This window comes from Myxine glutinosa, chromosome 3 (assembly GCF_964187855.1).
Source record: "Myxine glutinosa chromosome 3, kmMyxGlut1.1, whole genome shotgun sequence".
NCBI lineage: Eukaryota > Metazoa > Chordata > Myxini > Myxiniformes > Myxinidae > Myxine > Myxine glutinosa.
Window position 1 is genome coordinate 90156749 of NC_136263.1, and position 22633 is coordinate 90179381.

The 22633-nt window shown below is 47.7% G+C and overlaps 1 protein-coding gene across 1 annotated transcript in view; it reads right to left on the reverse strand.

The window, feature by feature from the left end:
* LOC137423403 (roundabout homolog 1) overlaps positions 1-15072 on the reverse strand; it is a gene marked incomplete in the record, with an annotated part of 397715 nt that extends 382643 nt beyond the window's left edge. The window contains 2 exon segments of the mRNA XM_078774253.1: positions 6485-6802; positions 14632-15072. Of these exon segments, the coding sequence (XP_078630379.1) occupies positions 6485-6802; positions 14632-14701 (388 nt within the window).
* Between the last annotated feature and the right edge of the window lie 7561 nt (positions 15073-22633).

Sequence of the window (22633 nt, forward strand, 5' to 3'; positions counted from 1 at the left end):
AGGGTGTGGTAAGGGCGTGCCTATAAAAGCCCACGCACAAAGCCCTTGAAAGGACTTACGCAACAGCGCTCATATGAGGAGGACTGAAGCGAAGGACTGCCCTTATCAGGACTTCTGCGGGAGAGGCGCTTTGCTATTGAACTTGTATTGGGAGCGCCTATGAACTTGTATTGGGAGCGCCTATGAACTGGTATTGGGAGCGCATATAGCGCCTGTCCATCTATTACGTACGCAGCCACGCCAGCGTAACCGCCAAGCTCAGCTTACCGTTCGCCCCGTAATTGTCCGATCGGCGCCATCGACCCGCGGGGAGCTTCTGCCGCCCTGACCATCTTCTTCGCGGTGCGAGTCGGGGACCGGAGCGAACTGCCTGGACGCCATCCCTGGACCATCGCCCCGTTCGTCTACAACCCCGTGTGAGTGTGTCTGAGTGTGAAACGGGCCCGTCGTCCATGGATAAGTATAAGACTGTATAAGGCTGCACCGTGTGTTCTTCCTCTTGGTACTGTACATGGTGTAATAAACCAACTGTTCTTCCTGTCTTTCCTGATTCGATCGTATCAGTGATTTCCTCCATTGGGTAAGCGTGGCACGATAGGAACCGCTCGGATCAGGATCTAGTTCTTGATAACGGCTCGGGTCATGGTTTGCTTCCGCTCGGCGTTTCCATCTATAACCGTGGTTCGGGCGGGGCTTATTTCCTTGCTTCCTAGGCGGCGTTGGTACTTAGGTAATAGGAATTCGGCCTACAACCCTATTTAACGCCGCCCGGAAGGAACGTCATAGCCCCGGATCCCGTCGGCTAGTCAAAGACAAGGGGACTAATCCCCCCTTGGTAAAGGGGAGAAGGCCGACTAGGAGATCCGCAACATTTGGTGTCAGGAGTGGGATTCCGGAGGAGCTGCACACCGACCAGGGTCGAAATTTTGAAAGTCAATTGTTAAAAGATGTGTGCAGACTCCTGTCTCAATTACTAAGACATGGACAAGGACCTTAAGACCTCAATCTGATGGGATGGTGGAACGATTCAACCGAACCCTGGTTCAACAATTGGCATTGTTCACCACCACCCGTCAGGACGACTGGGACGAACATCTCCCGTATTTGTTAATGGCCTACCGAACTAGGCAGCACGGAGCCACCGCATGCAGTCCAGCGTTGCTGATGTATGGGCGGGAATTGCGGGCTCCCGCCGACCTGCTATGCGGTCCCGTGCCAGAGTCCACTGATAGACCGCCGGGGGAGGGCTATGCACGTCACTTGGAGGAAGGCATGGAGAGAGTCCATGCCTTCGCACGCCGCCAGCTTTAGCTGGCGGGTGCCAAGATGAAGCGCAGGTACGACCACCGGAGCCAGGGGAGTCAGTACGCTCCGGGAATGAAGATTTGGTTCTTCAATCCCCGGAGGCGGAAGGGTAGGTGTCCCAAACTCACCTCACCCTGGTAAGGCCCGGGGGTCGTCCTGTCGCAAATCTGTGACGTGGTCATTAAGATCAAAATGGGGCCACGAGCCCTCCCTCGGATCGTCCACGCCGACCGGTTAAGACCCTACACCGGCGAGCAGGCGCCCTCATGGATCGCCTCGGCTTTAGATCTTTAGGTGCGAGTCGGGGACCGGAGCGAACTGCCTGGACGCCATCCCTGGACCATCGCCCCGTTTGTCTACAACCCCGTGTGAGTGTGTCTGAGTGTGAAACGGGCCCGTCGTCCTGGGATAAGTATAAGACTGTATAAGGCTGCACTGTGTGTTCTTCTTCTTGGTACTGTACATAGTGTAATAAACCAACTGTTCTTCCTGTCTTTCCTGATTCGATCGTATCAGTGATTTCCTCCATTGGGTAACCCTGGCACGATAGGAACCGCTCGGATCGGGATCTAGTCCTTGATAACGGCTCGGGTCACGGTTCGCTACCGCTCGGCGTTTCCATCTATAACCGTGATTCGGGTAGGGCTTATTTCCTTGCTTCCTAGGCGGCGTTGGTACTTACGTAATAGGAATTCGGCCTACAACCCTATTTAACGCTGTCCGGAAGGAACGTCATAGCCCCGGATCCCATCGGCTAGTCAAAGACAAGGGGACTAATCCCCCCCTTGGTAAAGGGGAGAAGGCCGACTAGAAGATCCGCAACAATATATATATATATATATATATATATATATATATATATATATATATATATATATAGTCATGATGCATGCAGGAAGATGCTTATATAATTGTTTTTTTTCCTTGATCTCTCTCTCTCTCAAACACACACACACACACACACACACACACACACACACACACACACACACACACACACACACACACACCATGTATATAGTCACGTTTTTTAAATTTCAGTGTACAAATGATAGGAACAAACATGATAGGAATAAACCGTAAATGGCATATGAAAGCATGGTTTTTAAAGTTTTGTAATGCTGCTGTACTTAATGGTGTGTTTATGTTTTCATTTCATTTATGATGCTGAAACTGAATGAAAATTGTGACAGTAGAAGAAAAGGTTATCTGTGCTTTATGGCTTGCAGAACAGAAGTCCAAAACAGATGTAAGAAAATTCATTGCTCATTCCAGGAGGGATGCACCACATATGAACTCAATTAACAACTGGATGAAAAGGTTTAAAGAAACTGGGTCAGTGAATGACAAACTATTTTCCAGAAGGCTTCACTCGAAGAGACTGTGGCCATCCTCGAGGAAGCATTTGAAAAAAGTTTAAGAAAGTGATGATGCATTGGATGAACTAACCATTCCACAGTCAACAGTACACAAAATCCTTGAAGTGAAATTCCGTGAACATGCTTCCAAGATGCAGGTAGTTCAAGTGTTCCAATAAGAGAACTACCATGCATGGTAAGATTTCTGTTTCTGTTTGAACAGTTGAAAAAAAATTGACAAATCCCATGGGTTTCTTGACAAGTTGCCATTTTCTGAAGATGCAACATTTCACATCAGTGGAAACATCAACCGCTACAATTGCCACGTTTGGTGGACAGAAAACCCTCAGGAAGTTTGGCGAGATGATCGAGACTCACCGAAATCGATGTCTGGTATGCTCTCAGGAAGTCACGTTTCATTGGTCCTTTCCATTTTGAAGAACAACAATGGTGAACGTTACTTTGCAATTAAGTCGAATTTCGTTATTCCTGAACTATGACAATTATATCTTTCAGATAGCTTATTCCAGAAAGATGGTACTGCTGGTACCTGCCACGATGCTTAGAATGTGCAAAACCTTTTGAAAGTCGACTTCCCAGACAAGTGGATTGGTAGACATGGACCAAATTGCTTGGCAACCTCATTCACCTGACCTGTCCACATTGGACTACTTTTTATGGGACAATGTTAAAAGTGGTGCTTACTCATCAAAACCACATTATTTGGATGAATTTAGGGCTAACATAAATTAAATTCATGACATCACTCAGTAATAACTGGATAATGTTTTCAATGAGTTGTAAAATCGGATTGAATGATTTATTGCAAAAGTTGGCAGTTATGTTTAAGCCTAGAAACTCGCACTGCATTGTGTAAAGACTTTATGAACTATGTTTCCATGTGCCATTCAGAGTTTGCTTTGATCTTGTCTGCATACATCAAAAGTTATTAAAATTTAAATTGATGCAAAGACTGTATAAACTGTTCAGCCTGGTTGAGGTATGCAGTAGAGCATACCTCTGCCAGGCTGAACAGTTTACGCTTTGTATCCCACTGATAGACCGGATCTGGATTCGGAGCTGAACCAAAACCGAATCAGCTTGTTCTTGTCATCGACCCAAATCATCCACCAAGTCTTATCATAACTCGTCAACAACCTTTTGAAATATCATGCGACATATCGTTTGTTTGCCCATCTCTCAATGGTGAAGAATCACTTAAAAATTAAAAATCTCTCGCATCCAGATCCGAATTCGGATCTTCACCAAAATGGACTTAATTCGGCCTCGTCACACACCAACCTGTTCACCAGATTTATACAAATCCATGCACAACTTTTTGAGGTATCATGTTCACAGACAGACCAACAAACAGACAAACAGACCTGGGTGAAAACATAACATCCGTCAACCTTCAGCAACATCAGCACATACTGTATATGTGTGTGTGTGTGTGTTTGTGTGTGTGTGTGTGTGTGTGTGTGTGTGTGTGTGTGTGTGTGTGTGTGTGTGTGTGTGTGTGTGTGTGTGTGTGTGTGTATATATATATATATATATATATATATTCGGCAGAAATTAAATAAGTTACGGACTTCAAGACGATCTTTTATTATCGCCAAGCTTTCGGCCAAATAGGCCTTCTTCTCAGTCTTCCTCAAGTTCAACGAGAGATTGTCAATGACTCTTGTTGAACTTGGGGAAGACTGAGGACTATTTGGCCGAAAAATTGTCGAAAATAAAAGATCGTCTTGAAGCTACATCCGTAACTTATTTAATTTCCTCTAATTATGAATTGTATGTAAATGAGGCATCCTGCTTGTATTGTGGAGTTTCTCCTATTTCCCATATATATATATATATATATATATATATATATATATATATATATATATATATATATATATATATATATATATATATATATATGCATACAGACTTTTTAAGAGAATGTAGACTTTTTCTTTTCCAAGAATGAAAGATGATATTAAATTTTCAAAATCCAGATTTATCACCCGAATCTGATACTTGAGAAATTAGAATGGAGATCACTTGATATCAAAGTGCCAGAGATTATAGCACATTTCATGGGTGCGTTGGTACAAAGTATTTATAGAGATGAGAAACCCTGGAAACACTTGTCTGTTTGTAAATACTGGTTTCAATCCACCTGTGAGCTGGCAGGATATCTTGGAAAGCTGCACACTTGCCTTTGAACTGTTTAGCCAGCACTACTTGTTAGTCGATGTTATGATCGCACTGTGGCTTTTGCAAAGAGTCGGAGAGTTATTGTTGGCACACTGAACAAATGATAAATTCCATATAATGCTGGTGGAAAGTGGTCTTTTCTTCTTGGACATCCCTTGGTAACAGGTTACACTGCTAGTTATGATTATCTCAGAGTGTGCTTGTTGTCTGGACAGCAGCTCTTACACTATAAACAAATTCACATTCCCAAGCTGTTCGCATGCCACATGTGTTGGTCACATGAGGATAGGGAAGCTAAGGTTTAGAGGGGAGGAGTTAAAAGGGTATAAGTGGGAAGCAAGGGGAAGGAAAATAAACATGGATGTTCTGGGGGGTGGGGAGAAGTTTAACTTCCATAATTATGTGTACTCAATATGGAGACGTGCTTGTAAGTAAGGAAATCATCTGTGACCAAAGGAGAAAGCTGGGACTACTATAATGCTGTGACTGTTTAATTAGAAAAAAACAAGCAAAAAAGCAGAAACACAGCGCGTGTTGCTCTCTCATCGCAGTCAGGTTGATGGCCTTTCTGTTTTCTCCCACCTCTCCTCCGACATTTGCTCCCTCTGCTCTTTCATTCCTCAATCCCTCCCTGGGTTGTCAAAGTCGTGCACGTTTTTACAGCAACCCCTTCTTTGTTAACCCCCAAAATCGAGGCTCACTATTCTCCTCCATTCCTAAATCCCTCTTTTCAACCACTTGTGAAGCATCCATACTCTTCATCCATCTTCATCTTGTGAAGCATCCATCTTCTCAACCCCACTCTTCCCTCCAATACTTCATTTAGCAGTGCACCCCATGATCAGGTCATCCTCATCCCTATTCATGATATTTTACATTCCTATTAACACGAACTCTTCCTATATACTTGCAGGTTGCTGTGTTTCCTTCCCTCTTCTATCACATTCATTCTCTTTTGTTCATCCTCTTGTCAAATGCACATGCCAGGTCCCTCTGGTTCAATCAGTGTGGTATCGTCTGTCAACTCACTCTTCCATGAGCTTAGAATTTATAAACAAAAAATGCTTTCATTGACAATATAGTATAGTAAATTTTCAACCTGAAAACATTTTTTGTTATATTGGCTTCATTACAATGGCAACCAGCTTACATTATCTTTTTCCATACATGATACAAGGGTTATTCTAATTGAGGTTGGTGTGATATCAACTGATTAAAATGACAGTGGATTTGTTTGAATAAGATATGTCAAATCTATTCATCTATGACATCTTAATAAACCATTCAATTTTAATTGAATAACATATCGAGCAAAGCATCAGGATATTCAAACATGTGGTTTGAATCATTTCTATAATATAGTTAGGCAGATACAGATTTTTTTCTAGAAACACAATGTGTAGACAATGACCCAACAGTCTCTTGGGCAATAGAACATGTAAGGTTGTTCGAGCTGCTGGAATTGATTATTGTTGCTCGTCTCCAAAGGCCTGTCGGGGATGTTTTTTTCAATGGCTGTAAGAGCTTATTTGTTCTTTTCTTGGTCAAATCATAACCACTCAAACTGAAAATCCAGCAATAACAGGCCCAGACCGTAGCACCGATGTGAAACTCACTTGCGATCTGCAGCGAAGCGTTGTGGCTGGTCACCTCTCCAAGGTAGTTACGCGCTACGCACACGTACGAGCCCTCGTCAGACTTTGAGCGACGTCCGGGAAGCACAGAGAGGAAGAACAATGCACCAGAGGGCAGGACGATGCGTTGATCATCCTTTGCCTTGTCCAGCCGCTCGCCGTCCTTGAACCACTCGATGGACGGTGATGGACGACCTTCGGCTTTACAGTACAACGTGGCCGGATCTCCGCGAGACACTACAAAGTCCGACGGGTGCTCCAATATTCTTGGTGGATAATCGTCCTGATGCAGACGAGACCCTGCAAGAAAAAGACTACGTTAGTTGTTCCACACGGTCTACCAAGCAAAATCGACCGTCACTCACAGCCCTTGTTCTTCCGAGGCCCTGCAGCCCTAGGGGTAATTGAGCACGCGGCGTAGAGAAGCATTTGAAAGAGGCCTTTAGAAGCAATAACAAACACAAAGCGAGTCTTTCCGCTCACAAGCGGGCAGCGCAAGCAAACTTGCTCTTTTTTCACAAGTTGTGAAAATGGAGGAGGTAAAATTGCATAGAAATGCACAGAAAACTTCCACGTAATGAAACCATATCCATCCACTCACCTTCTGGAACGTGCATTAGTTACTTTAACACAAAGTGCCAGGAGGCTTGACATGTTTTTGGTTATTTATTCAGCTTGAGAAATTTTGTGTGTATGTGCTGTGTATGCATATTACAATATATATGGCGTATTACAGAGTACTCCCTAGTACAGTTGGTCTTCATTATTTCGCGGTGACTTCATGGCAAGGACACTGGCACGCCATTCCAGAAGTTGTGAGTTCAAATGCACACGGAGGTAGCAGTGTTACAGATTTGGATCCAGAGATACTAGGAAATAATCTCATCCCAGGAGAATTACCATGCTGCTAACAAGTGGATTGTCAAATGAAAACCCAGTCATCTCAAGAATCATCTTTTGGGAAAGGGGTAATCTGCTTTCCCTACCAGGTGGTTTGCCATCGCCTTCCCTGTATTAGTTATGGCGGGAATTTGGAATTTGGCAAAGGTGCCGGTGATAGCTCATCTATTCTTCGCGGAGGACACGGTGGGATCTTTAATGTACACTAACTAATGCCGGAAGATGGGACTCCCAGTTTAACGTCCATCAGAAGGACTACACACACATTGATGATTCACCTGGCTGTTTATGAAATACCCGGATAACAGTTTATGGCTGGGCCGAGATTCAAACCCAGGCTAGACAGCTTAGAGGTGAGTGTGCGTCCCTCGTGGCCATCCTGTAACCCACAGCTCTCAATACCCTCAGGAAAACTACGGATAACCATCAAAATGTTGCCTATAAGGCAAAGCATCGCACACTCACCTGACTCAAAAATAAACACGTAAACGTATCCTGGTACCTCCATTTTCTTTTCCATATCGCATCTTCCTTCGCAGGTGCTCTTTGTTATGCACAGTGTGTTATGTTATGCATAGTCAAAGAATAATCAATGAGTATATATATATATATATATATGATTGCTATCCTTGGATCAACGTTCAGATGATCCTGAGCCGCAGAAAGGCAGGGCGAGGCAGGCTGTGATCAAACTACAAAGGGCACGCAGGGCAGAGGTTCCGCTTGGAGTTCAGAGTGGCCACGGAGCAAGAGAGCAAGCAGCCTGTGGGCAATTACTAGTTTCACCGTATCAAAGCCTGTAGCCCTGCCATGAAACACTGCCAGCGGTGTCTTCTTCCAACCAGCAATGAACAGGACAGAGACCAGGGCTAGGAACATGTGAACTCTTGCCCCTGACTCACACACGGACAATGGAGGCTGTCCTGGAGGCACCGCATACCCCTGCCTTCTACATGTCAGCAATTGACATGTAAAATGGACAACATTAAAGAAAGGCATCTTTGATTGTTAATTATTTATCAGAAAGTGAGCGCCACTTCTGCCTTCACAAGTTGTTTTTTTCTCTCTCTCTCTCTGCTGCTCCTGGATAACCTTGTTCATCCTCACAAGCATTCCTACATTAATCAGACTGTATGCATTATTTTCATTCCCAATTCCATGATTACCTCCGCTACTTAAGGTGGACGGAAGTTATGGTTTCACCCTCGTATCTATCTGTGAGCAAGATATCTCAAGTTATGGACAGATTCGGACGAAATATGATGGACAGATTCGGACGAAATATGGTGGACAGGTTGGGGATGTGACAAGGACGAATCGATTCGATTTTGATGAATATCCGGATCTGGATCCGAGAATATTTTAATTGTTAAGTGATTCTCCACCATTGAGAGATACGGCCAAAAACGATATGCAATATGGCACGATATTTCAAAAAGTTGTGGACAGATCATGATAAAATTTTGTGGGTGAGTTGTGGAGGCGACAATAACAAGAGGATTCGATTTTTGTTCAGGTCCGAATCCAGATCCGGCCTATCACTGGGATACAAAACGTAAACTGTTCATCCTGGCTGAGGTACGCTCTCTACAGAGTGACATTCTAGTTCTATCTTTTACACTGTTGTTGTTGTTGTTTTTCTAACATTTCATGAGTAATTCACGGTATGCATCGCCCAAGACAATCACCAATACACGTGTAAACGAGGATGAAGCCATATGTAATGCCCCTCTTCATTGAATTAAAGTTTTGTGGTACTAAAGGAAAACCACAGACTTAAATGGAAACCTTCAGTTCTGCCGTTTGTCATAAAACTCAGAATGAATACAACATTCCTCTCTTGCTTACTTCCAGGCTATGAACCATTCGTTTATGATTTCAACATTGAAATGAAGATTTAATCAATGCAGCGGCAGGTAAAGAATCTCCAGCCGGGAAGGATATTCTAACACAACCTTCAAACAGCAAAGTCATGGTGTTCCGGGACATTCAAGATGCACTACTTCATGCCAAGGAGTATTAGCTATCCACCTAAAGCGATATTTCAACGATAAAGAAACTGAAGACGTGCATTGGAAGACTTGTCCAAACACAAACACATGAACGTATCCTCCTTCATGCAACAACAGCAGACATTACACGAGCCTAAGGCGATCACAGACCATCATGGTAATTGAACAGAGTGCGTCATATCATCACTCCCACGTCCCCACCTTCAAGACTTGACATCTTCTGACTTTTTTTTTTCTTTTGGGGGGGGGGGGGGGGGGGGAGTGTGTAAAGAATGACCCTCAAGAACGTTTCGAAGCCACGGATGCCATAAATAAAGTTACTTGTAAAAGTTTGTGTGACAGTCTCTGTCACACTGTGTTCTGCCACTCAAGCTTTTGGGTCTCACTATCTGCCATAATCTTTCCTGAGAAAACCACATTTCCAATCTGGCCTCCAAAGCCAGTCGCCGACTGGGCATCATCCGTCGTGCGAAGTCCTTCCTTGGCACACCTGAGCTCCTCACCACATAGAAGGCGTTCATCCGCAGCTCAATGGAATACTTCTCTCCCCTCTGGGCTGGTGCTCCTGCCTCACACCGAGCTCGTCTTCACGCTGTTGAGGCCAAAGCTTTCAGAATTATTGGAATCTCCCGCGATGAAGGTAATTCTGAGGGCCTTTAACTTACTAACCGCAGGCAGGTTGGTGGTCTTTCTGTCTTCTACCGACTCCTCTCCGGCCTTGCACCCCCAACTCTGTCTGTGCTCTGTCCGCCAAATATTCCTACAGGTCGCACAAGATCTGCCAGCAACCCTTTTTCTGGTGAAATTGCCAAAATCAAGACTCTCTGCTCACCTTCGCTCTTTTATTCCTCAACTCTCCCACCTCTGGAACAAACTCCCTCACTCTCTTCAATCCCACTCCTCCCTCCAGGTCTTCAAAACTGCTGTTCACCACCATCTCTTATCTTCCCTAATCCAAAACCTTGATCTCTTCTACCCCCGTTAATTCAGCCCAAATCCACTTTTGTTTTGAAATACCGACTTTTTTCTTTCCTGGAAGTACCAGCAGTATCCATGTGTTTTATACTTTCCCACCCCCCCCCCCTCTCCCGCCCACCCCCCGGCCTTCCCATGCCTCCTCCCCCCAAGCCCTCTCCCTCCCACATATCTCCCGATGTCCATGTGCTCTACTGTTGTACTTGTGTGCTTCCCTCTCTCTCCCCATCTTGTCTCCCGTTCCCTTTATTGTATGTTTCGTGTGTCCGTTTGTTTTTTTGTGATTAATGTTAGCTTTTACATGAGCCTCGATCTTGTATACAAAAAAAATAAAAAGACATGATTGATATTTTTCATATCTATTTTACAACCATTGACGATGTGTTAACATGACAATATATGTACCGGTATTTTCATTCAGATGCTGCACATACCTGTGCAAAGGACGTTTCTCGAAACAATTGTTGAAGGGAAATGAACTCATTGAAGAGAAATGAGAGGGTAAATATTATGTCGTGTGATGTTATAAAAGTAAGAAGGAAGAAAAATGTGGGCAATACATTTACGGTTAGGAAACGAGTGAGCAATAATTGAGTGAGTAACGTCAGGGAGTGCATGTGAGTAGGTGAGTAAGTGAGTTGAGGATCGAGTGAGTTGTGAGTGAGTGAGTTATTGAGTCATTCAGTTTAAGAACGAGTGAGTTCAAAGAGTGAGTGAGTTGTGAGGTCTGAACGAGTTGTGAGTGAGTTAACGTGAGTGAGTTGAAGAGTGTGCCAGTTGTGAGTTCAGAGTGAGTTGTGAGTAAGTGAGTAGAAGAGTAAGTGGAAGAGTGATTGAGTTATGAGTGAGTTGTGAGTGAGTTAGTTATGATGGAGTTGTGAGTGAGATAGAGTGAGATGAAGAGTGAGATGAAGAGTGAGATGAAGAGTGACAGAGTTGTGGTTGAGCGAGTTTAATAATGAGTGAGTAGAAGAGTAAGTGAGTGGAAGAGTGAGTGAGTTGTGAATGAGTGTATGGCTTATAGTGAGTGAGTGATAGAGTGGGTGAGTGGAAGTAGTGAGTTGTGAGTGAGTGTAATGAGTGTGTAGTAGGTTGTGAGTGAGTTGTAAGTGCATTCAAGTGAGTTATGAATGAGTGGTAGAGTGAGTGGTGAGTGAGTTGAAGAGTGAGTGAGTGAGTCGTGAATAAGTGAGTGAGTTATAGTGAGTTAGTAGTAGAGTGAGTGAGTTGTGAATGAGTTTGAGTGAGTGTTTGAGTAAGTGTGTGGTGAGTGAGTTGAACAGTGAGTGAGTTGGGAGTGAGTTGTGATTGAGTGATAGAGTAAGTAATTGGCGAGTGAGTTGAACAGTGAGTGAGTTGAAGAATAAGTGAGTAGTGAGTTGTGATTGAGTTGTGAGTGCATTAGAGCAAGTTGGGAATGAGTGGTGAGTTATTTGAAGAGTGAGTGACTTGTGAATGAGCGAGTGAGTTATAGTGAGTGAGTGAAGAGTGAATGAGTTGAAGTTAATTCTAATGAGTTGTGAATGAGTGTTAGAGTAAGAGATATGTGAGTGAGTTGAAGAGTGAGTGAGTTGTGAATGAGTGTGCGAGTTCCATGGTGAATGAGTGTGGAGTAAGTGAGTGTGGAGTAAGTGAGTGGTGAGAGTAATTTGAAGATCGAGCAGGTTGTTAATGTGTGTATGAGTTATAGTGAGTGAGCGATAGAGTGAGTGAGTTGAAGAGTGGGTGAATGAGTGAGTGTATATAGTATAGTGGTTCATTCCACGCATCATCTTGTTGTTGAACTACACCGGAGGATGTGATGATGTGAGAGACGCTTGGGACCCGGACAGGCGGATATTGACAATATCCTACACTCTCGAGCGGAGATCCGCGAGCTCGGCAATTACATTCCCTGTGATCAGAGCTCTTTCCGGCATCAGAGGCTCATCCAGACTAACACTAACAGAGCCAAGCGGGAGGGAGGAGGGTACCTGTGCCTACCCGCGTCCCTTATTAATGACAACACCGGGAAGCACACAGAGGGACCCGAGTCTTGGGGATCTAATGCGAACGTGGATTGTGGGGTTGGAATCAAACTGGGATTCCCGTGCGAGCGCCGCGTTTCGGGAATCCAAATATCCCAACAACGGAGGGGCGAGGGGTGAATGGCGGGTCCTGCGCTGGAACTTGCGTGCATTCTCTCTCTCTCTTGGGCTTTCTTTGTCATTCAAATGGGAAGGGTCGGTGCGAGAGCGGCTCAAGAGTTCCTGCTGGATCGGGGTCCCGGACACACCGACGGGACCGGGTGCGCCCGCTGGAATAACCCCTCCCTTCCCCCCTTAACCCCCACTAAACCCCGAAGCGCCCGCTGGAATAACCCCTCCCTTCCCCCCCCCTTGACCCCCATCAAACCCGGAAGCACCCGCTGAAAGACCTCCCTTCCCCCCTTAACCCTCACGAGACCCCGAAGCGTCCCCTGAAATAACCCCTCCCTTCCCCCCCTTGACCCCACCAAACCCCGAAGCGCCGCTAGAATAACCCCTCCCTTCCCCCCCTTAACCGCCACAGACCCTAAAGCGCCCGCTGGAATAACCCCTCCCTTCCCCCCCTTGAGCCCCACCAAACCCCGAAGCGCCCACTGGAATAACCCCTCCCTATCCCCCCTTAACCCCCACGAGACCCCGAAGCACCCACTGGAATAACCCCTCCCTTCCCCCTCTTGCCCCCACCAAACCCCGAAGCGCCCGCTGGAATAACCCCTCCCTATCCCCCCTTAACCCCCACCAGACCCCGAAGCGCCCGTTGGAATAACCCCTCCCTTCCCCCCCCCTGACCCCCACCAGACCCCGAAGCACCCGCTGGAATAACCCCTCCCTTCACCCCCTTGAGCCCCACCAAACCCCGAAGCGTCCGCTGAAATAACCCCTCCCTTCCCCCCCTTAACCCCCACCAGACCCCGAAGCGCCCGTTGGAATAACCCCTCCCTTCCCCCCCTTGACCCCCACCAGACCCCGAAGCGCCCGCTGGAATAACCCCTCCCTTTCCCCCCTTAGCCCCCACCAGACCCTGAAGCGCCCGCTGGAATAACCCCTCCATCCCCCCCCCCCTTGACCCCCACCAGACCCCGAAGCAACCGCTGAAATAACCCCTCCCTTCCCCCATTAACCCCTACCAGACCCTGAAGCGCCTGCTGGAATAACCCCTCCCTATCCCCCCTTAACCCCCACCAAACCCCGAAGCGCCGGCTGGAATAACCCCTCCCTATCCCCCCTTAACCCCCACCAGACCCCGAAGCGCCCGTTGGAATAACCCCTCCCTTCCCCCCCTTGACCCCCACCAGACCCCGAAGCGCCCGCTGGAATAACCCCTCCCTTTCCCCCCTTAGCCCCCACCAGACCCTGAAGCGCCCGCTGGAATAACCCCTCCATCCCCCCCCCCCCCTTGACCCCCACCAGACCCCGAAGCAACCGCTGAAATAACCCCTCCCTTCCCCCCTTAACCCCTACCAGACCCCGAAGCGCCTGCTGGAATAACCCCTCCCTTTCCCCCCTTAGCCCCCACCAGACCCCGAAGCACCCGCTGGAATAACCCCTCCCTTTCCCCCCTTAACCCCTACCAGACCCCGAAGCGCCCGCTGAAATAACCCCTCCCTTCCCCCCTTAACCCCCACCAGAACCCGAAGCGCCCCCCCTTAACCCCCACCAAACCCCGAAGCGCCCTCCCCATTAACCCCCACCAGACCCCGAAGCGCCCGCTGCAATAACCGCTCCCTGCCCCCCCTAACCCCTACCAGACCCCGAAGCGCCCGCTGCAATAACCGCTCCCTGCCCCCCCTAACCCCCACCAGACCCCGAAGCGCCCGCTGCAATAACCGCTCCCTGCCCCCCCTAACCCCCACCAGACCCCGAAGCGCCCGCTGCAATAACCGCTCCCTGCCCCCCCCTAACCCCCACCAGACCCCGAAGCGCCCGCTGCAATAACCCCTCCCTTCCCCCCCTTAACCCCCACCAGACCCCGAAGCGCCCGCTGTGCTCTTAAGTGCCATCTGTTTGTTCTGAGTGATCAATATTTGAAAATCAACGCGTTCGTCACAATTACGGAACCGTAAATTCCGAGGTATCGGTTGTTGTGCTCACAAGTGGACAATCGCCCGATAGCGTCACGTGAGCACGCAAAGAGACCCGACCACGTGACGACGACCACCACCACCACCACCACCATCTATTTCACAGTTTATCGTTTTCGAACGCTCGGACTCACCGGCGGCGTGAGACATCGCCAGGATCAGCAAGCCCAGGGAGCATCGCGGCACCGGTCGTGAAGGATCCATGTTCCCGCGCACGGGCGACACCGGAGGCGGCCAAGTGGTCCCTTCGCTCGATTCGCGCGCGTTTTACACATTCAAACCCGCCGGCTCGTCCCCGTGAGCGGTGTCCGACCGCGCGAAGCTTCGGTCCCGTCTCAGCGCAGCCGCCGCCGGAGCTTCTTGCATCCGCTCATGAGTTTCCACCGAGACCGATGGAACACGCTTCCTCGGGATACTCGTGTCCGCCCCGCGCGGGGTGCGACCCCCGACGTGCCCACGAAAGCCACTTGTTGAGGGCGGTGGGAGTATGGGGGTTGGTTGGGGGGGGGGGGGGGAGGAGGTGCACGCGCTGCCGCGGGGTTTTAAAGGCGACCTGCCCGGCGCCCGTTGCTGTCGACGCGGCCTCTCCGGAACCGACGGATGCGCCTCCCGCCCGGGGCCGCCCCCGCCGCGGACTCGCGTTCGAGGCGCGACTTTCCCCGCAGCCCGAGCTCTGCCTCGAGCATTCCTCGCTCCCCGCGGGGCTTCCCGTTCCCAGCAGCAGCCATGGGATTGCCGCGGTAATAGGATCTTCTCTCCCCCGGATAGTCGTGCATTCACCATGGTCGCTCACGCACTCACAATAGTACGTGGTACACGTATTGAACCAGAAAATATCAATAAAACAAATCAGTGCAATAATATCGGGGGAGAGTCGCGTGTATCGCGCTTTGTGATTTCCCCTGGGGACTTCTGTTGCCCGGAGGGCGACGGTTCAATGCGCGACCTGGTGGCGCCTCCTGTGAACCGTTGGATGGTGCTCGCGTGCCTCGATCTCTCAACTGTGGAGTTGTGGCGGACACAATGTCAGTGGGCAATAATTCCGCGCATTTTGTACAATTATTTGTACAATTTTGTACAATTATTTGGTACATTTTACAATCGATTTGTGTACTTCGATCATCGATCCTGCATGTAGCTGCCGACTACCGTGTTCCAAACATATCGACGAAATAATTCGTTATGCTCATATAATATTGTACTTTAGGAGTTGCCGAAGGCAAGAAGAAGAGGCCATTTCGTTGGGTACAAAGCTTGTTTATTGTACAGAAATCTCCAGCAACTGCTCGCGAACGGAAGTCGTAACGGCTTATATAAAACCAAAAACCCTCTTCGGAGGGCGTGGCTCCAACAGCCGCGCGTGCGTTACGACCACACAACCAAAAGTCCCACAGGCCCGTGCACGTGGATTATTACCAAATAAGGACATGCAAATAAGGTAAAGGTAACCGCCACATGCGAATAAGGTAACCGCTACATGCGCCCCCCCAGAATACACTCTCACGGGCTTGTACGTAGTTCGCAGGCGCGCTCGGCGGTTGCCGAGAAGGCGCGAGCAGTGCTCGGCCTCGATACGCGTGAAAAAACGCCGCCGTGGGGTTGAGTCGACCGAGGGGCTGGTCAAGGCCTCGGGGGAGGCTGCCGAGGTACCTCGCGGGCCTCCCGAGGATGTAGAGTAGGAGTCGTAGTTGCGCGAGTGGCGAGCAGCGGTAGCAGTTGCAGCAGTAGGAGTTGCGGGAGTGGTGAGCAGCAGTGCACGCGAAGGTAATGAGGCTCCAGCGCGCGCGAAGGTAACGAGGCTCCAGCGCGCGTGAAGGTAACGAGGCTCCAGTGCGCGCGAAGGTAATGAGGCTCCAGTGCGCGCGAAGGTAACGAGGCTCCAGTGCGCGCGAAGGTAACGAGGCTCCAGTGCGCGCGAAGGTAACGAGGCTCCAGTGCGCACGCAAGAGATGAGCAGCAGTGCGCGCGAAGGCGACGAAGTAGCCGTGCCGCCAACGCCTCGTAACGGCGTTCCTTCGGAGGGTCCCGGAGCAGGCTCGCCCCTCTAGTCGTAGAGGAGGAACTGAGCGTGGTGCGCGAACCACATGGCCGCTCGTCGTTGCTAAAACTCCGGCAGTTCGAGTTTAGGTCTTGTGGAAGAAATTGCGGTCGAAATACTGCCGTGTTCATTTGCAGCCCCCGAATACGTTCGGGGGCGGCCGAGGTCACCAGTTTAGGAGTTGCCAAAGGCGAGAAGAAGAGGCCATTTCGTTGGGTACAAAGCTTGTTTATTGTATAGAAATCTCCAGCAACTGCTTGCGAACGGAAGTCGTAACGGCTTATATAAAACCAAAAACCCTCTTCGGAGGGCGTGGCTTCAACAGCCGCGCGTGCGTCACGACCACACAACCAAAAGTCCCACAGGCCCGTGCACGTGGATTATTACCAAATAAGGACATGCAAATAAGGTAAAGGTAACCGCCACATGCGAATAAGGTAACCGCTACAATATGACTATTTATAATGTCGGGTCACGTGATCAACATCGGCTTGTTTCGACCTCAGTCAATGAAGAAGATTATTGACGGTTAAAGCTACAGCAAAAAAAAAACCCGGGAGTGCACCACGGCAACGTTGGGCCAAATGGCCTCATTTCCCTGTTGGCATCACCTTGAATCGCTTTGAAGTACCAGACACCGAACTTCCGAATCCTCTAGTCTGGTAGGTAGAGTTGAGAATGAAACTTTTATCACATAGTAGACACTTATTTGAGGCCATAAAGGATCATGTGATCCCCCCCCCCCCCCCCCCACCCCTGCCACCCCACAATCTGCCCTCCTTCCCCCTTCAAGTTTTTTTTATAGTTACATTAACCTTCCGCCTGTGAAAAAAACAAATTTCAGGGCAATTGGCCCAGGAGTATAGAATCATCATCATACTAAAATACGCAATTTGGTGTCTGTCTGTCTGTCTGTCTGTCTGTCTGATGATTTTTTGACCGCGATACATGCCATCGTTACTTATCCAATCTCAACCAAACTTGACAGGATGACTAATTGTTACACAATGATGGTTGTAGCGCATTCATTTGCCCCCCTCCCCAAGGGGGTTTTCTCCCCCGAGCAGGTTTTCCCCGCCATTGCCGTCAATGGGGTTGCGTGTTGAGGTGTATATATATTGTTATGGATATGAGATTTTTGTTATGTGTTTTTTAATGTGTTTTTTTGTTGTGTTTTTTTGTTGTCTTTTTTTTGTTTTTTGTGTTTTTTATGTGTGTGTGTTTTTTATGTGTGTGTGTTTTTTATTGTTGTTGTAAAGTATCACCCTCCTTCCTCCATTTGTTGTGTATAAAGGTCAAAGGTCGTTCCGTAGTTATTCCGTAAACAATCACGTAGCCAATCATAGATTTCCTCCTTGTTCAGTAGTTATCTCCTTATTATGTGTATTAGATTAAGGCTGTGTCTTCCATTAATTGACACTCCATTGCACCGAATCCACGCAAGGTAGAATCCCCTTTCAATTGCCCCCAAAACGCAATTGCCGGCAGCGTTCGCTGCCCTTTGGCTGGGGCTCGCTCGAATCACCCCAAACTCCATTAGCCACGAGGTCATCTCGGAGCCGAAGGTGGGAGGAGTCGGCCCAGTGCCGGGAACAAGGCGTGGCCTTGCCAACGCCTCCCCAAAGGGCGGGATCGGCGAGCCCTCGCGACCAATCAAGGCCGAGGCGACCTCACCGATGGGCGTGTCCTGGAGGCCGGCGGCTTGATCGCCGGAGGCGATATATAAACGCCCGCGCAAGCATTTTGGCAGATATACGGCAGATGAGTCCAGATGTGTCAGAGAGTTGGCAGTCCACCGGGAGAGAGTTGAGTGGAGTTGATCAGTTCAGTGGAGGAGGAGCAGTGAGGTTGAGCGCAGGAGGCGGAGGACACGTGAGACCGCTGCCGGTGTGAAACCGATTACGTGGAGCTGCCGGCTCCTCGCTGCCAGCCGAAGCGGAGCTGTGTTTGCCGGGTTTTCGCCTCGACCCCAAAGCGTGGATCGGAGCGCGCGCTTGGAGCTGGACCTCGACGCCTACCATCTGCCTGGACCCTCCTCTGCCGTCCCAAACCATTCCTGCCATTCCATCCTTTTGTGTACGTGAGTTTGTTTGGTGTGTTCTGTCCTGGGTTATAACTTATAAGTAAGTCTGTATAAGCTAGAGTTTCACTGTGTCCTTCTGGTCCATCCCTCTTTCTGTCGTTATTTTATTATCCTTCCTTCTTCCTTGGTTTCTTTAATTGTGTAAATAGTAGTAATAAATAATATTCGTATTTCCAACCTTTTGTCTTCTTCTTCTTCACATCCTTCGTCTTTGTCTTTTCCAAATTGAATACCTGTGGCACGATTTGGCCAACGTTTCAGGATCGGGTCTAGTCATTGTTAATAGTTCGTGCCGCGGTTGCTTAAAACCGCTCGGCAATTAACATCTGTCCGCGGTACGAACGGGGCTGTGCCACTGGCCTTTCCGGAGGTCGCTGTACAGCGTCAGGGACCACGTCGGTCAGTCATAAACGAGGGGACTAATCCCCCCTCGATAAGGGGAACAGAGGCCGACGTTGGGTTCCGTAACAATATGTTAAGTTAGCTTTATCGTAGCGTTTTTCCATGGCCGCTTCTAATAACAAAACTAACGATAATAGCATAATATGAATGTTATTTCAAAACAATATTAATAACAATAATATCCCACCTCCCATACAATTTTCCTCCTTGAACAAACATCGAGTCAACGTTTATCAATTGCTTATCATGGCGTTTTCGTGGAAGCAACGGCCTCTACCAGGAAGAAAAATATTATAAACCACAAACACGTTTGATTGGCTTTTTAAACAGCCGCAAATGCTCTTTATAACACAAAATAAAGAAATTTGGAGGAATCCCGACATCCATGAAGTAAGTTTTACTTACTCTGAGCAAAGATCTACTGTACTCTATATACCCCACAAAGTTTGGGCTAATAACATGACCCTTCCTGCCGCTGACGTGGCGTTTTTCCTAGCAAACTTTTGAAACTCGCTCCTGCTGTTTAACACGAAACTGAAAGGGAGGAAGCCTAGGTTGTGCTCATTTACCAAGCTGCTTGCTATCGCTTGCCAAGCCAGCCGTTCCTTAACGGTTTTGAATGGAGTGCTTGCTCGAATGCTTAAACCACTTGGCGATTTCTCCACAAGAAACTTGGTCAATGACCTCACACCCAATATTCGTGAGACCCGACCATAGAGAGACTGTAATCTATATACCCCAAAGAGGAATGACCCTTCCGGCCGCTCCCATAGTGAGAGGGTGTACTCGTATAAAAACAGAGAAAAGGCTAAATATAGACACAACTCACTCATCTATAGATATACATGGTGTTCCAAAAAGACCGGGACAACTTTAATTGCTAATATATGTTTAGAACCACAAATGAAAGATACCATTTGGTTTATATGACACAGAAACTCAATTTTGTGTCCACCATCAATACACTTCAATGTGAGCTCCGTTTGTCACGTACAGGACATCAAAGCGGTACACGAGTTCTTGCCACGTTCGGCTCAGCATGTTTGCGTCCACTAGTGCACATGCAGCTGTGATCCGAGCATGAAGATCCTGCAGGTTTGACACCTTGGTGTTTTAGACAACATCTTTGATAAATCCCCACAGAAAAAAATCAAGGAGAATTGTGTCTGGTGATCATGGGGGTCAGGCGGTTGGTCCATCTTGGCCAATCCAGCGACCTGGAAATTTTTCATTCAGGACGGCTCGAACGACTAAGGCCTAATGAGGGGAAGTGCTGTACTGTTGAAAAATGATATCGGGTTGCAGATCTTTAATCTGTGGGAAGGTGAATCCTTCCAACATGTTCATGTAAATTGTTGAAGTCACTGTATCCTCTGCAAAGAAAAACGGACTCACCAAGTGGTCTTGCAGAATGCCACACCACACATTGACCTTTGGACTGTCGCTTATGTGTTCAATGACCACATGGGGGTTTTCAGAGCTCCAAATCCTCACATTGTGCCAGTTGACCTTCCTCATCCTCTATGCGACTGAGCATTTCCAAGGCAAACACCTTGCGTTTGGGCCCATCATTTGGTGTGAGTTCTTGCAGAATCTGCACCTTATTTTATACAAAATCCTGTGTACAGTTTTGGTTGGTAGTCCAAGGTCTCTGGATGTGCGTCAAATCGATTTTTGGGGACTTTAGTTGAAATTATTCACACACTCGTTCAATGTCTACTGCACGTGCGCTTGGTCAACTGGTACTTTTCTGTTTCTGACAACTTCCATTCTACTTAAACCACTTGTTCCACTCTCTGATACTAGTCTGCAATGGCAGATTCTTCCTTACCTTACACGGAAATTACGCTGAACTTGCGTGTCGGATCTCGTCTCGATGAACCATTCGACGCACTGAGCTTTCTCCTGTGGGGTTGACATTTTCTTTTACATTAAACCACCAGACCTGAAAATAAAGAAAAGTTTATGAGTTTCTGTATCATATAAAACAAAGGGTATCGCTCATCATTTGTGGTACTAAATATATTAATTACCAAAAGTTGTCCAGGTCTTTTTGCAACACTCTGCATATATATTATCACGTCAGAAGCTCCTGTTATAACAGGAACCTCAGCTCTGAGTTAGACTCGATAGATTGGCTGAACGATCTTTTATTACTCATTTTACTGTGGTTATTTAATTAATTCAAACTTTACTGTTCACCAAGGAACTTGAATTGGGCCGAATTAATGATGGGAAACGGACACGGAAACAGATAGCTGAAGATAGCTTCTTACCCTTTTAAAGGGATTATTTATAAGCAAGCAGGGAAAACGGTAACAAGACGCTATAAACAAAAACGGAACAAACCAAGCGAGTCAAATGGACACAAAGAGGAAAATTGGATTATTCAATCTCACATGTACAATGATTGGAAATAAAACTATTCCTAACCCAAGGGCCAAGGCAACAGGCACCACAGATCACACTCATGCAACAAAACAATTGTAGGCGTGACTTCCCTTATCTGATGCGTGGGGTTGGCGCTTGACTCAAAATACAGTAGATCTCTTCGGGGACAAGGCGTGGGATGATTCTGAAGCCAAAACGAGCACAATAAAGATGGTGCTTTGTGTAGAATCCAGAGATGAGCCACCTCCTCCACTAGGCCTTTGGTTCTCTGTCTTTTAAACAAGGCCTCCTGGGGTGCCTTTGGTCCTCTTCCTCCACCAACATGGGGTGAACTGAGCCTGGGTCAATCAAAGACAAAGCCACACTTGGTCCACTCCAACAGTTTTGCCTGTCCTTTCACACAAGGCTTTCTGCAATCAACTTCAACAACGAGGCCTCTTCTTCTTCTTCTTCTTCTTCTTCTTCTTCTTCTGAACCAGCAGGTCTCTCGACTCGTTGTCCTCCTTCCTCAAAGGTGGTCTCTTTCGATCTTCTCCCCCTGGGTGGAGTTCCCTGCTCTGGCCTTCCCGCCCGTGGGGCGGCACCTATAAAAAATAAATGTAGATGGCACTTTCGTCTCCATGGCACATTATGCCACCATGGCTGACACACACTGGCTAGACAGATGTGTGATGGCGAAACAGATGTGTCTCTCTCATAAGTTCTCGCCTACTCGCCCCGTCTACCACAAGGTGTTCATGCCCACATAAAATAAGGTCTATCCTGTCTATAAATTACATACGCTGCCTCCTCAGCATCACGTGTAACAAACAACTTAACCTGACAGGTCCCTGTTACATGTAAATCTAACAGCTTCTCGAAAATCTAACATACTACACTTACACAGCCTAACTATGGACCCCCACCCCCCTTCCATGTAACACAGCCCCATACCTGGAAACTTAGGCTCCTGCCAAGGTTCTCCGTCGGGAACCCAAGACTCTGGCCTTAGCTCTTACTGTCACACACCTTCAAACAAATTCAAACCAATTAACCAATTCAAACCCCATCTAATGGACCACATCCCCCCGTGGATGTCACCTGCTCCAGCTGTCAGCTAAGCCCAAATACCCAATTTAAAAACTACTTATCCAATTTCACGGGCTACCTGCCTTCCAGAGCACATACAGTGCATTCAGAAAGTATTCAGACCCCTTCACTTTTTTCACATTTTGTTATGTTG